Source organism: Brachyistius frenatus, unplaced genomic scaffold (assembly GCF_029030835.1).
Source record: "Brachyistius frenatus isolate BFR_SWC_R1_liver_20210118 unplaced genomic scaffold, ASM2903083v1 Contig_13, whole genome shotgun sequence".
NCBI lineage: Eukaryota > Metazoa > Chordata > Actinopteri > Embiotocidae > Brachyistius > Brachyistius frenatus.
The window spans coordinates 1,555,016-1,568,995 of record NW_027210612.1 but is presented as its reverse complement, the minus strand read 5'-3'; the positions used below and the strand labels follow the sequence as shown (position 1 = coordinate 1,568,995).

Here is a 13,980-nt window from a genome sequence, read left to right as displayed (position 1 = left end):
TACTCGCAGATTTGTCTTTATTAGTATTATTACACAAATTGTTAAAGCAGTTAAATGACCAGCGCAGTCCTGTTGTTACACCACTGCTCCCTCACCCAAAACAAACACATTTATGAACGGTGTGTGAAACAATTAACACTTTTACTCTACATACCTTAATAAAACAAGAAAAAAAAAATGGAAAAAAAAATAAAAAATCAAGGTCTAAATTATTTTAGTTATTTAGGAGGTGGATGAGAGAAGCTGTAAATTAGAGAATACCTTATTCAAGTGAGTCACAGCAGTTACGTAATATAACTTTAAAATTCATCGTATTGCGTTTGGGTAGTGACACATACTTTAAATGCAATAGTCTTTTTGTTTTGTTGAAATTGTGGTCAGCACTCTTACTGATCGTTTCTCGAAATTTACGAGTTGTACGTGCGATACGTGTCTGTGTCCAGAAATCAGTGTCTTCCGATCTTTCATCAATACACCATTCTTTTGTCCAAATCCGTCCGGGTGTGTCTTTTTGCTGCTTCTTGCAGTTTTAGCAGCGGTCGCTGCTTGAGACTTTGTTTAGCAGTTAAACGCCATATTTACCCGTAAAATATTTTAAGCGCCGACTTCGTGTGCGTAAGTTTGTTTGGGGGGGGGGGGGGCGGAGGAGGGGGCCGGTGGTGGTGGGTGGGGTGGGGTGGGTGGGGGTGGGTGGGGGGCTGGCCTTTGCCTCGTCAGCAAACGGTTCCAAAATGTTACCAGGCAGGGTCCCGAGCTGAGGACGTGAGCTGAGCCCTGACTGGTTCAGAAATACGGCGGGCGGAGCTCGCTCGCTTTGGGTATTTAACGCTTTGTTCCATTGTTACGAGGTGAGTTTTCCAGCTGGTCTGGCTCATGACTGTTGGGAGGGATATACTCCAAAGGGGTATTGGAGCCCTTTTTTTTTTAATTTTCTTTTTTTTTAATCGCGTCTCGTCCTTTTCTTTTCTTTTTTTTTTTTTTTTTTTAAAAATGTCTTTTTCTTGCAATCAATCTCTGGACGGCAGCTTTCCTCCGTCTCCAGCGGAGGACAGGGGCTCCCAGCGGCTGTCATGGGGCAGCCTGCTGCAAAGGCTCACCGAGCTGAAGGGGGTCAATCAGACGATCACAGCAGACCAGTGCTGCAGGAGTGAAACTGGTGAGTGTCAGACGCTTTGTCTTTTGTTTGCGTTGATGCGCGTATAGGGACCAAGAATAAAGAGTTTATAGTGAATCCCGCTCCACCAGACAAGACTTTAACCTGTACTCCTTTGTTTCAGGATCTGTGGTCGACTTGTCAGAGTCAGAGAGCAGCTTCCTCTGTTTTCCTCTTGAGGAGACATTGGCCGCAGAGGTTGTGGAAACCATCGCACAAAGTCTCAACAATGGATTCCACATCCTGGGCTGCTCCAAACTCACTCTACCTGACTGTCTGCTACACAACATCAGTCAACAGCTGCTGCACTTGGCTGTCAGTGAGCCGTGCGGCCTCAGGGGGGCGCTCATTGACCTGTGTGTGGACAGAGGGGACCTGGGCTCCCTATGCACTATGGATCAAATAGCGGTGGATCCCTCCGTGGTCCCGACCTTCCACGTGACTCTGGTGCTGAGGATGGAGTCCAGTGGACTGTGGCCAAAGGTTCAGAGGCTCTTCAAAAGTAGCAGCCCTCCACAGACGTGTGCGTCGTCTCCAAGGCGCCGCAGCACTCTGAGGCTGAGTCCGAGCTTCAGGGCCATAAGGAGGAAACTGTACTGCTCAGGGGAGCTGCTGATCGAGGAGTGCCGTTGACCAAGTGCTCCGGTACTTTTAAAGACACCAGCCTACATGTCAAATGGCACTGCCAAGATTGTCTTGATATGACAGTCTTTGTTGATGTGGTTCTGCCTGGAGCCAACTTACTGCGTGTCTCATGGCAGCTACTCGCCTGTCTGCAGGTGACTCGACAGCAAAGACTTGTGTTTGAACACGGGTCTGTTTCTTTTCTATGAGTGTGTAGTCACGCCTTTAAGGGAATGGCTGATGTATTTGATAGTCAAATATTACAACCTGAAACTTTAGTATTCTTCACAAAACATAAAAGAATAAATTATTTTCAATGAATTTGTTGTGAAAGTTTTCTTTTTTTTTTTCTGTCTCATAGCCACACCAATTCTATACCGTACATTAAACACACAGAGCATTATAGTGTAGAGTTTAAGCAGTCAGTGTACAAAAAAAAAACCAAAAACAGAATTGACCATTTTACACGAAATAAAACTGCTTGAAAAGTGAATGGCAATTAAAACTTAAATAAACATTTCTGAACTTATTTAAGACTTTTAATGTTGCAAAATGTGCACATGCTTTAAGTATGCTTCATTTTGTTTGTTGCTCCAGTTTCAAAAACCCTCTTGGGACCACATAAGTGTGTGTGTGTGTGTGTGTGTGTGTGTGTGTGTGTGTGTGTGGCTGCATATTGTAAAAGAGAAAATGTGCACCAGTCAATCATTGGACAAATTTAATTCAAAGAAACTTTTATACAATTTTAGTAGAATGTTAATTTAATAAATATGGTTTACTTCTATTTGTGCAACGATTTTCAATAATTATGATCCAACAGGCTACGAGCAAATCCACATAACATGACTGTAAATGGCTCCAATAAACCCTGCACTTTTCAAAGTAAAATGAATATTTACACTGGTAAGAACTATAAAAATGACACACTTTTCCTTGTGAGTGGCTCAGACGTCTGTCTATGAGAAGGCCATAAGGTTTCTCAAAATGTGTTCGGAAAACAAAAAGATTGGGACAGAAAGAGCTAATCTTAGCAGCTTTGTTTACCCTTCAAATAGACACGATGCTCTTACTTTTCACCAGCCGACTCGCCATTGTAAAAGACACTAGAGTAAGATAAAGTCAGCAGTCAACTCAAAGCTTCTCACAGTTCTACAGGAAGTCAATCTACATGGAGTTGCAGAGAGGTTCCCTGATGAGGTTTGCTGCCCACTGCACGTAAGGCCTTTTTCATTCTCTTGGTTTGTTGCAAAAATATGCTCCAATTTGAGTGGGCTCAGACCGATTTCTTCTAATCAGATTGAAGTACTGATGAACCTAAAATAAACGAAACAATGACAGTTAACCGGACGTCACGTCTCACAGGATGATCTTATCTTGGGTTCTTACAGTGGCATGCAAAGATTTGGTCAAAAGAGAGAGAGAGAGAGAGAGAGAGAGAGAGAGAGAGAGAGAGAGAGAGAGAGAGAGAGAGAGAGAGAGAGAGAGAGAGAGAGAGAGAGAGAGAGAGAGAGAGAGAGAGAGAGAGAGAGAGAGAGAGAGAGAGAGAGAGAGAGAGAGAGAGAGAGAGAGAGAGAGAGAGAGAGAGAGAGAGAGAGAGAGAGAGAGAGAGAGAGAGAGAGAGAGAGAGAGAGAGAGAGAGAGAGAGAGAGAGAGAGAGAGAGAGAGAGAGAGAGAGAGAGAGAGAGAGAGAGAGAGAGAGAGAGAGAGAGAGAGAGAGAGAGAGAGAGAGAGAGAGAGAGAGAGAGAGAGAGAGAGAGAGAGAGAGAGAGAGAGAGAGAGAGAGAGAGAGAGAGAGAGAGAGAGAGAGAGAGAGAGAGAGAGAGACTGTCTTACTGGGAAAAGCAAGTAAAGGACGACCTGATTTCTAAAAGGCGGTGGACCATCTTGCATGCACTGGTCTTTTGATATCTATCCACAAAGTTTTGATAATGAGGTCAGGGGACCGTGAGGACAATTGTATTTTCATTGTTCGGCATTCTGTTCTGACGAGGTAGTGCGGCCGTGAGCGGGGGCTTGTTTTTCTTGGAGGCGCAGGAAAGTGCTTGTGGGACAGTCTGACATCTGAGACAACACAGCTGACTCTTGACTATCAGATGTCAGTCCCTGCCGGCAGCTGCATTACCACGCCACAGAAAGTTACCAGACAAGAATACAGCTAACTAACTGCTAACCGTATTTGATTAAAATTGAGACATAAACAGCAGCTTGAAAGGTTAGATTCAAATGATGGGAGAGAGAGTGTGTGTGTGTGTGTGTGTGTGATCGTCAGATAAAACATGCAAAACCCTGAAGTCTTTGCAGGTTATCTACAGAATGCAGTGACGTACCCATTTGAGCGCAAGTGGTTTCTAGCCATCCAATATGACCTGAATCTCAGATAGTCGGGAACAGCTGGGAGTGCCCATTCTTTGTGCTCTTTGGTACAACTCAGAATCCCCAAAGTAACGAGCACGATACAGTAAGCCTTCCTCTGAAAGGACAGAAACAAGAGTAGGTCAGTACGGTACTGTGAAGTTAAAATCATAGAATCCTGTCGCGATACGTCCAGCTGGTGTAAAATGCAAGTGCAATTCAAGCGTTAAACTACTCCTTTCAAACTTTAAAAGGCTGTTGTTACTCATTTACAACAAAGCAATGTAAACTACAGCTGAAATGATAAGTTGATTCATTCAACTGTATTCAAAAATAGGAAACAATGTCGTCACTTGTTTTAGCATTTAAGCCACTTCTGTAGCAAAAAAAAACTACGAAAGAATTAAATAATTTCAGCCTTAAAAATATAGAGTATTTTCTGGTTTTCTTTTCTGATAGTAAACCGAGTGTTAATTTGTAACATTGTCAACCAGCGGATTAAGAACAACAATGCTGTGAACTCACTCTGCTGCTTCTCCTTCCAACAGTTGTTTCTGAGATTGGAGATGTAGTCTTCTTCTACACTTCTCTCAACATTCTTCATGTTATTTGCAGCATATTCTTCGTTGAAACGGTCCCCCACGTAAAAAGGCACCTTTAGGTTTGATGTATGCCTTTTGTGAATATGTCCAGCTGACCTGATGAAGAGCAGATGTAATAACAGAGTGGGACAGATGTCGATACACCTCAGAAAGCTCGACATACGGCGGGCCACTTACGGGCGGTAGCTAAGGCTGTATGGAGGCTGGGTGACCATCATCTGGCTGAGAGCAGAGACAATGATGAGAATTAAGATGGGCATCAGCTGGACAAACAGAGCCAGACCTCCCTGTCCAAAGGGGAAAACAAAACAAACAAAAAAACATTAGATTACTGTTGGTCACAGGTCGTACAATATTTCAGCAGCTATATAATTGAAGTATTGCAGACGGGACTCACATCTCTCTGTTGTTCTCGTCTCTCTGGCCTGTTATGATGTGCAAAGTGCATTCTTCCATTTCTGTAAACATGTACGTTACCTAGAAAAAGAGTTTAAGAAAGTAGAGATTATAAAAGATGACGTTGGATTTAGGAGTGCTGCGACTTTAAGCCATGTTAAGTCAAGTTTAAGAGTACACATGAAACTTTACAGTCCAGTTTATTACAGCGTGATGATGAGTTCACTAATGATCTCATATTTAACCAGATAAAAGGACGTCACAATTTCTTATTTTCAGGACATTACCTTCATGCCAAAACGTGTTTGCGTTGCATTTTACTGCAGCACAAGAGATGCAGTAGTTATAGAGAAAGTAAGAAGAAATAACACCTGAGCAGGCTAAAATTCCACCCCAATGACCATCACAGAGGCGTAGGGCCGCCACGATCATTAAATTACAGTTAGTAATTAATCCTCATATAAATAAATGCGATTAAAGATTTTACCTTGTTTTACTGTTCATTTTACTTTGACCACAAGCTTTTTGCTGCTGTTCCGACAAATAACCGACTTCAAATTATCGGGCTCTCCTTTATTAACTGGCTTAAAACTGAAATGTGCTGACAGCAGTGCTGTGGTGTTTGGCTTTGCAACTAAATCCACGATATTAATGCCAACAGATGCTCATCGAAACGTGGCCGGTCGAGTATTAGAAGTATTAGACTAACCTTGTATGGAGGGGGGGCACAAGGTGGAAATAATGACGGAAAAAGGAGGTTTCTATTAGTTTCATTCAGTTGGTTTTATACAGATAAATGGAAACGATTCAATGATTATGCAAAGTGATTGCAGTCAGCTCAAAAAAATCATGATCAGGCGGTTATGTAATAATTGCGACAGAGGAGCAAACAAAACTATCCAATCCTACTAATTCAGCTGTGGGTCGGACAGAACCGTGTTCTCTTAAGTCTTCTAAGATGTCGGTGACAGGATATCGGTGCTGTAAAGCTGTGACTAGACTTCGTGTATGCTGGCATCGGCCTGTGGTTTTTGCTTATGGAGCATAAAAATAAAAAAATAAAAAAAAAACAATAGACACAAACCCTTGACGGCTGATGGCCAACTGTTGCTTTAGTGTGTCAGGTGGAGTCTTCAAAACAGTTCCTCTTAGCAATTCATTGCATGGAGACAAATGTAAACAACAAACAGCCAAATAGGCTAACTTTCATACTGGCATGATGAGGAACTTTTTTTGAATGTCAGAAAAACGTTGGGTGTGCTTTGAAAAATGATCAGTTTAACCATAAAGGTTATGGAAGTTGTATTTAATGATCCTCAGTAAAGTCCTTTAAGATAACACTCAGGTTATGTACACGATAAGATACCTGGCTTGCTTTCATGTCAGGAAAACAAACATAAAGACCAAAATACTCTTGGGCCTCAGTAATATGTACCAAAGTACAACAGAAATCCTAACTGACACGATATCCACCTGAGCTCTACTTACTAGATGGAAAGCCTCCACCAAAGAACATGTTGAAGAGGTCCTCGGGTGAGATGTCTGCTTCGAAATCACGGTGGTGTCTGTGTCTGGTCGGGTGTGTTCTCTCCTCTCCGTACTGGTCATACTGCCTTCGTTTCTCAGTATTACTCAGAACAGCATAGGCGTTACCAATAGCTGAAAGAGAACACATTAAAAAAAAATAATTAAAAAAACAAAAACACACCAGAAATCTGCATTTAGTAAACTTATGTTTCCAGGTGTGCAGCACAGCAAAGGAGATAACTTAAATTTTACCTTTAAATGCCTCTGTAGCTCCAGGTGCATGATTTTTATCTGGGTGAAATTTCAGAGCCAGCTTTCTGTAAGCCTTTTTAAGATCCTCCTCAGAGGCGCTCTTTTCAACTCCCAGAATTTGGTAGTAATCTTTACAGCTCTTAATCCTGCAGGGAAAAAAGCGCCCACCAGAGATTATTAGCAGATTTCAGGGAGAAGAGACACCTCCCAAGACATTCATGCAAAATTGAGTACCTAATTAAACTAAAAGTAATGGCACAGACAGACCCTTCAACGTATGAGCCATCCATATGATAGATCTGTTTTGTTTTTTTAAGTCACTCTTAAAAACGCACTATTTTAGACTTTCCTTTTGTCAACTGCATTTTATTTTATCGATTGACAGTCTGTTTTTTCTCTCCTTTATTTCTGTTGTATTTTATCACTATATCTTATACTGTTGCATATTGTATTTTAAATGTAAAGCGCTTTGTAACTTATTTTTAAAAAGCGCTACAGAAATAAAGTTATTCTTATTATTATTACATTGAATTTGTGAAGTTTTATTGAATTCCTGAGCATGCTGTTCGCTCTCTGTAAACATCAGACATTTGCAGTCTCACAGGTGTTACATGGCTTCGTTATCTGCCCTCGATTCGCCATTTCCAAATACTTACCGAACGCATGTTACACACTGTTCTCATTTCATAATGCTCGATTTTAATTCCCTTTAATAAAAATGACAATGACATTCAGATGTCCAATATTTTGCTTGACATATCTCTGTGGATTTTACTAATCAAACTTACTCCAGGTGAGTAATGTAAACAATCCCCTCTACCTGCTTGGTCATCATATACGGTGGTGAAATGTAACTTTTATTTAGGAAAAAGCACAAGTACCTGGAATTTGTTCTTAAAGTACAGAATTTGAGTATCTCTATTCTATGCAACTCTATACTTCTACTAAACATAATTTCAGGGGCAAATATTGTACATTTTACACCGCTATATTTGTCTGACAGCTTTAGTTTAGTTTTTATACCCTTTTTGTCCAATGAAAATCATGTCTCCAAATTTGGCAATTTATTATTTACATGTTTTTTTCTTTTCTGATAAACCGAAGGCTTAAATGTTCCTTTATGGGTTGAGATAAATTTCTTATTTTTGGAGCTAAATAGACTATTTTAACACCCTTTTGGATTAACTAAAAAAAATAAAATTCACTTTTTTGACACGTGGTTCTTACAGAACAGAAATGACACAAACATATAATAATCTAATAGAATATGATGCATCGCTGTAGATTAAATTAACCACCACATATAAAGTTGTTCACATCAGCACAACCTCAACTAACTACGGCAGTAAAATGCACATCAATGCAACAGTAACATTAATAGCGTATGATTGTAAAATGCTGACAGGGAGCATTTACTGCGTGCGTGTAATGTTACTTTACATACTTTAAGTGCGTCTTGCTGATAAGTCTTACACACTATTACTTTAAGTAAGGTTATGAATGCAGGACTTTTAACTCGTAGTGAGGGTATTTTCACCGCGTCTACTTAAATAAGAAATCTGCATACTTCTTCCACCGCTGATCATTTCCCCCACCAGTACTGCTGTTTAGTCAGAAACACCACCACAACATTGACTTTGCGAGCATCTCCCAGCTCTACTGGGAGGGGGGTTTGCACGCGTAAACAGATGAGAACAGATGCACTGACTTCCTGACAGCCTCGAGCTGCTCCGCCGTGAAGGACTTGGCCGACTCGGAGGCTCCCTGCGGGGCCACATGAGCCTCTGCTCCGTCGCCGCGGTGTCTGAAGGTGGGTCCGTCTCCGTGCAGAGGGCCGCCGTTCTCGTCTGGAGGCTTCCCATTCTGCGCTAAAGACTCCAGTATGTCTGCAAAGAGAGTTGGAGACGACGTGATTTTGAGGACGCCGCCGCCGCCGCCGCCGGACTGTTGTGTTCACTACGGTGAGCTAACAGTTAGCAACGTAGCCGCTAGTAAAGAAGGCCCGAGCGGGAGCGAATGTCAGCTACGATTAAGCGAGCACCGATTTAAGAGATCAATTAAGAAAATATAATAGATAAGTTGCGGGTTAGGGGGGCTGAAAAAACAACAACAACAACAACTACAAATACCAGAGTAGGTTGGGAGCAGGTGTTGTAATGTTAAGACGGTTATGCTAACGTTAGCTGATTTGGTTTCACAGCGACGGCCCAACCGACCGATAAAACAATCACCGCCGAAACAGACGTTTATTCGACGTACTTTTGGCCTGGTCTGTCGGAAACAGGCGCTCTGCCTTCTCTAGAAACTTCCTGGCTTTGTCCGGCTGGTTGTTGCCGACCGCATTTAGGGCTATTTTAATGCACCGCTCCGCTTCGTCCTTGTTTGAATCCATCGCGACAAGAGCGGAAATGTTTACTTGCCCCGGGACGCGCGGCGATGACGTTTGCGAGGCTGTCCGTCGAATAAAAAAACACGTCATAGCGGTTTTCTTTAACTCCGGCGTGCGCTTCAAGGACACCCGGGTGGATGTTTAGTTTTAAAGCGTAGCATTTCGGACTCCTCGCAGCACCCTCGGGCTGCACTAGGAACTGGTTTGAAAGTCAAAATGTCTTTGGCAGCGACGTGCAGCAGCTCGGTCACATCTGTCAAACGTAACAGCCTGTATTGTTTGAGCAAAATCGGCCTGTTTTCAACTAATAGCGCCGCACCGGCTGACCGGGGGAAACCGGCACCAGAGAAGCGGTGGAGAAAAAGCCCCCAGAAGCCTCCCCGGGCTGATAACCTGTCCTGGGAGGAAAGGCTGGCTGATGCAGTCACCCCTCTGTGGAGGCTCGGTTACGATGACCAACTCGAGCTCAAGCAAAAGCATCAAGAGAGGATACTGTGTCAGCTCGCGGGGCATCTTTCGGCCGACTTCCGGCCACATTCCCCCTCATCACCTGTCGCGGGTAAACTCAGCTTCCCCGTCCTGCCTATTCTGCCGTCGCCAGTGAGGGATGGCTACCGCAACAAGTCCACATTTTCTGTCAACAGAGGAGTGGACGGAAATCCGAAGACTGTCGGGTTTTACTTGGGCACGGGCAGGGAGGGAAACATCGTGTGCGTCAGCGGAGACCACCTGCTCAACATGCCGGAGAAGCACAAACTGGTCGCGAAATGCTACCAGGACTTCATCCGCCTCTCCTCGCTGGAGCCCTGCCTGCTGTTCCACACCGGGGGCCACTGGAGAGAGGTCACGGTGAGGACCGGCGCCGAGGGCCGCACCATGGCTGTAGTGTACTTCCATCCGCAGACGCTCACCCCAGACGAGGTGGCTGTCCATAAGGCCGACCTGGTGGATCACTTCACGCAGGGTCCCGGATCCGTCTGTCAGCTGGACTCGCTGTTCTTCCAGGAGAGCGCCATGACTCGCTGCACCCACGAGGAATCCCCCTACCAGCTCCTGCATGGTCAGCCACACCTACACGAGGAGGTAAAGCAAATTACAGAGATGCTTTTATTCTTTTTGCTAATTTAATAGCTGCGTTAAGTGACTTCATTTTAGAGAAAGAGATGGGGGGGGGGGGGTTTCCATAAACAGCCGTTATCAACAGTAGAAATAGTACTTTTTAAAACTAAAATCAATGGTCTGTAACACAAGACGTCAGAAATATTGCCATATGTCCTTGATTTTACTTTTAAAGTGATATTTTAAAATTGTTTACTTGATTATTCAATTATTTTGCCTGTATATATATATCATGTTTTTTTTTTTTAGTCTTTAGTAGTTATATTTTAGTTATTGTGGATTGTACTTTTCTTAGTCAATATTCTTTACTGTATTACTTTATTTATGATACTTTTGATATATTGGTTTTTTGTACTATGTCTCTTGTTTGCACTATGCTGCTGTAATCCTGTAAATTTCCCCACTGCAGGACTAATAGAAGTTACAAGGGGAAATATGCCGATAAAGAATAATGAATAAAATTGAGCAGCAATTCAAAAAAACCGAGAGCTTGTCAGAATAGAAATGTTGTTTTATAAACCAGGTAATCCTAGTCTTAGTTTCTAATATGGCTGAATATCCAAAATCATCACATTTTTGTTTCTGCATGTTTTGTTTTTTGCAATGTGATGTCACATTTTGTTTGACCCTCCCCCTGTTATTCCCCATTTATTTCAATCATACAAAGCTTCCTGGTGATAGATTTGTCTTCTCGTAGCTCAATACAAGGACAATCATCGATATCAGCCGAGACGTTCTCTCAGCCTTTTAAGAACTAGTAACTATACAACTATTTTCCCAACTTGTGTTGCAATAAGACAACTACGCGTAAAATTGGTGCAGTTTCCTTATAAGTATTTCTTTTGTGAAGGCATGGAGGAAAGAGGTGGTTCTGATTTCATGCATGCCTACATTATGTTTGTTTTTGATTGCTGTCCCTGTGTTGTTTTGTTACTCACAGGTGCTGGGCTTCAAGTTCCGCGTCTCAGTCGATGCCTTTTTCCAGGTGAACCAGGCTGCTGCTCAGGTGCTGTACGGCACAGTCAGAGACCTGTGCGTCCCGAACACTGAGCAAGATGGAAGACTAACCAACCTCAGCGGTACTCTTCTCGATGTGTGCTGTGGGACAGGTGTCATTGGCATCACTATATCTCCCAGAGTGGACAGAGTTATCGGCATAGAGCTTATAGAACAGGCGGTGGAGGACGCTATACACAATGCAGCTCTCAATAACGTGCTGAACTGTGAGTTTATCCCTGGAAAGGCAGAGGTGGTGCTTCCTGGCCTCATGTCTCAGTTGAGCTCCGCAGGCAGAGGCCTTACAGCCGTGGTAAACCCGGCTCGAGCTGGCCTCCACCACAGAGTGGTCCGAGCTTTACGAAAACAACCTGCGATCCGCAGGCTGGTCTATGTTTCCTGTAAACCAGAAGGAGAGGCCATGAGGAACTTCAAGGAGCTTTGTTGTGCTCCTGATCCGCAGAAGAAACTCAGAGGAGAGCCATTTTCTCCAACTCTGGCGGTGCCTGTGGACATGTTCCCACATACTCCTCACTGTGAACTGGTACTACTCTTCGAGAGGTAGCAAATATGTTTTGTTCAAAGGTGGGCTTCAACCATTCAGCAAAAACTCTGATTCACAAAACATCCTTTCAGGACTTAATGATAAGGCTGCAACAAATGATCATTTTGATTCTTAATTAACGTGTAACCTTTTTAAATTTCTTGTAAAAAAAAAATTAAAAAAAATTAAGCCTCAAGTAATGTCTTCAAGTTGCTTGTTTTTTCTACTGAGTCTACCAGTCACCAGAGTTTCACTCTGAATATCTTGCATGTGTGTTATTTCTGTTCAGTGTTAACAGTGTGCTGATATTTCCGTTTCTGCTTCTTGTAGAGCCACACAATTATCGCACACACAGACACAATTGTCACACACACAGACACAATTGTCGCACACACAGACACAATTATTGCACACACTCACACAATTACACACTGTTATTCACACACACTTCTTATCACACACTTACACGCATACATTGTTACACAACCACACCCACAATAATATGCAATAAAGAAGATTGGAATCACATCTGCCTCAGCATTCTGATTGATGCACCAGTGTGGTCACACAACCCCAACCAGCTAAAGTTACAGTCCTATAGCTATCAACCCCTCATTACACTGACATCCCCCCCCCCCCCCCCATTCATTAGCAACCTACACCTTTATTAACCTTATTATTCATCAAGGGACTTGAAACAGACTGTTAGTGAATCAGAAGGATTGAACCCCCCTGTGTGGATGTGCAGTCAGCGCAATGTCTTCTGCTTTGACAAGTTGTGGTTTCCTACAGAATGTGGACAGTACAATTCAGTGTAGTACAAAACCCTGCCAGTACATTCGGGCCTTGTCAAATGTACCGTATCGTTTGGTGTTATTGATCTGACCACATCAAGGAAATATTAATTTTATCTTATGGTCTTTTTGTTTCCGTTTGCAGCCTCAGTACAATGGCACAGCTTTAGATAGCAAAATAAACGATGGCTGAATTTAATCAATTTGATTCATTTTCTCAAAGTCCCGACATTCCCGGCTTACTTTCACTCTTTCATGGCTTACTGGAGCGCTTGAATTGAACAGAGCCGTTGTTAGTTTTATCAGTAACGTGCTAGTCCTGCTCTGGCAAGTCAAAATGTCTGTGGTGAAAAAGGCCTATTGCATCAGCTCAGTCTCCAATATACAGTCATGACAACTTGACAACCTCCGCATAATCCAAAAATGGAAGACTGTTTGATTGGACGTATTTGTTGCAAACGGGGTCTGTGTGGAAAATTTTTCTCTTAAGATAATCCATCCGTGGGTGTGCTAGACATTAATGAGCAAAGAACCTGATATGTACAGGGACGAGAAACACAACTGTAATGGCCCCCCAAAAAAACCTTATCATCAAACAACCTTAAATTTGATGTATCTGCACAGGTACAACCAGTTGCATTAACGGATGGCTCTGTTCCTTTAAGTAGCACGGGAAGCCTCTCCACTGATGCCCCGTGTACGATAAACCAAACCCTGTAAACTGGCTCAAATAAGCCATCGTTAATGTAATTAATCACACTTGTCTGCTGTGAAAAAGGGCCCTGCAGTAGCTGTACGTGTGCAGTAGATGGTGCCATTACAACTTCTTTAGCTCCCTCTTCCGAGAGAACATTGACCTAAAACATTTGTTGCACAATGAGTGTTTAGTTCATCCGATTTATTGCAGTTTACAAAAGGTCAAAACACTATGATGGTACAGTATGAGCGCCAATGTTTGTTCCTCAGGTTTATGCGAGGGCATACATTGCAACAGGGAGGCCTTGGCTTGTGGATAGGATGATCCTTTATTTGTTTATGGGGTTGATGATGCACCTGCACAAAATTATCTTTGTCAGTGCCAGCAGAGGGGAATGGGTCCAGTGACGTTAACCTTTATTTTTTTGCTTTTTCACAAAAACTCTGACTTGGTTTTCTCATTTCCAGTAAGACATTTTCTGTCTATTCTGTCTTTTATTTCAACTGATTGCTGATTTACACATCAGTGGAAAATG

At 42.7% G+C, this 13,980-nt stretch overlaps 3 protein-coding genes across 3 annotated transcripts; 2 read left to right on the top strand and 1 right to left on the bottom strand.

The window, feature by feature from the left end:
• Positions 1-718: 718 nt before the first annotated feature.
• Positions 719-2,223, top strand: LOC138617593 (DNA damage-inducible transcript 4 protein-like). The gene is made up of 2 exons (XM_069692701.1): positions 719-1,156; positions 1,278-2,223. The coding sequence occupies exons 1-2, from the start codon at positions 874-876 to the stop codon at positions 1,784-1,786; spliced, it is 792 nt and encodes a 263-aa protein (XP_069548802.1). The 5' UTR covers positions 719-873; the 3' UTR covers positions 1,787-2,223.
• A 257-nt stretch (positions 2,224-2,480) lies between these two features.
• dnajb12a (DnaJ heat shock protein family (Hsp40) member B12a) lies at positions 2,481-9,402 on the bottom strand. The gene is made up of 9 exons (XM_069692700.1): positions 9,166-9,402; positions 8,615-8,792; positions 6,907-7,052; positions 6,616-6,786; positions 5,129-5,208; positions 4,909-5,018; positions 4,655-4,827; positions 4,105-4,247; positions 2,481-3,091 (listed from the first exon to the last, which is right to left on the bottom strand). Exons 1-8 carry the CDS (start codon positions 9,383-9,385, stop codon positions 4,126-4,128), a joined length of 1,200 nt encoding a protein of 399 aa, XP_069548801.1. The 5' UTR covers positions 9,386-9,402; the 3' UTR covers positions 2,481-3,091; positions 4,105-4,125.
• trmt2b (tRNA methyltransferase 2 homolog B) lies at positions 9,277-12,941 on the top strand. The gene is made up of 2 exons (XM_069692699.1): positions 9,277-10,378; positions 11,355-12,941. The coding sequence occupies exons 1-2, from the start codon at positions 9,512-9,514 to the stop codon at positions 11,973-11,975; spliced, it is 1,488 nt and encodes a 495-aa protein (XP_069548800.1). The 5' UTR covers positions 9,277-9,511; the 3' UTR covers positions 11,976-12,941.
• Positions 12,942-13,980: the final 1,039 nt, after the last annotated feature.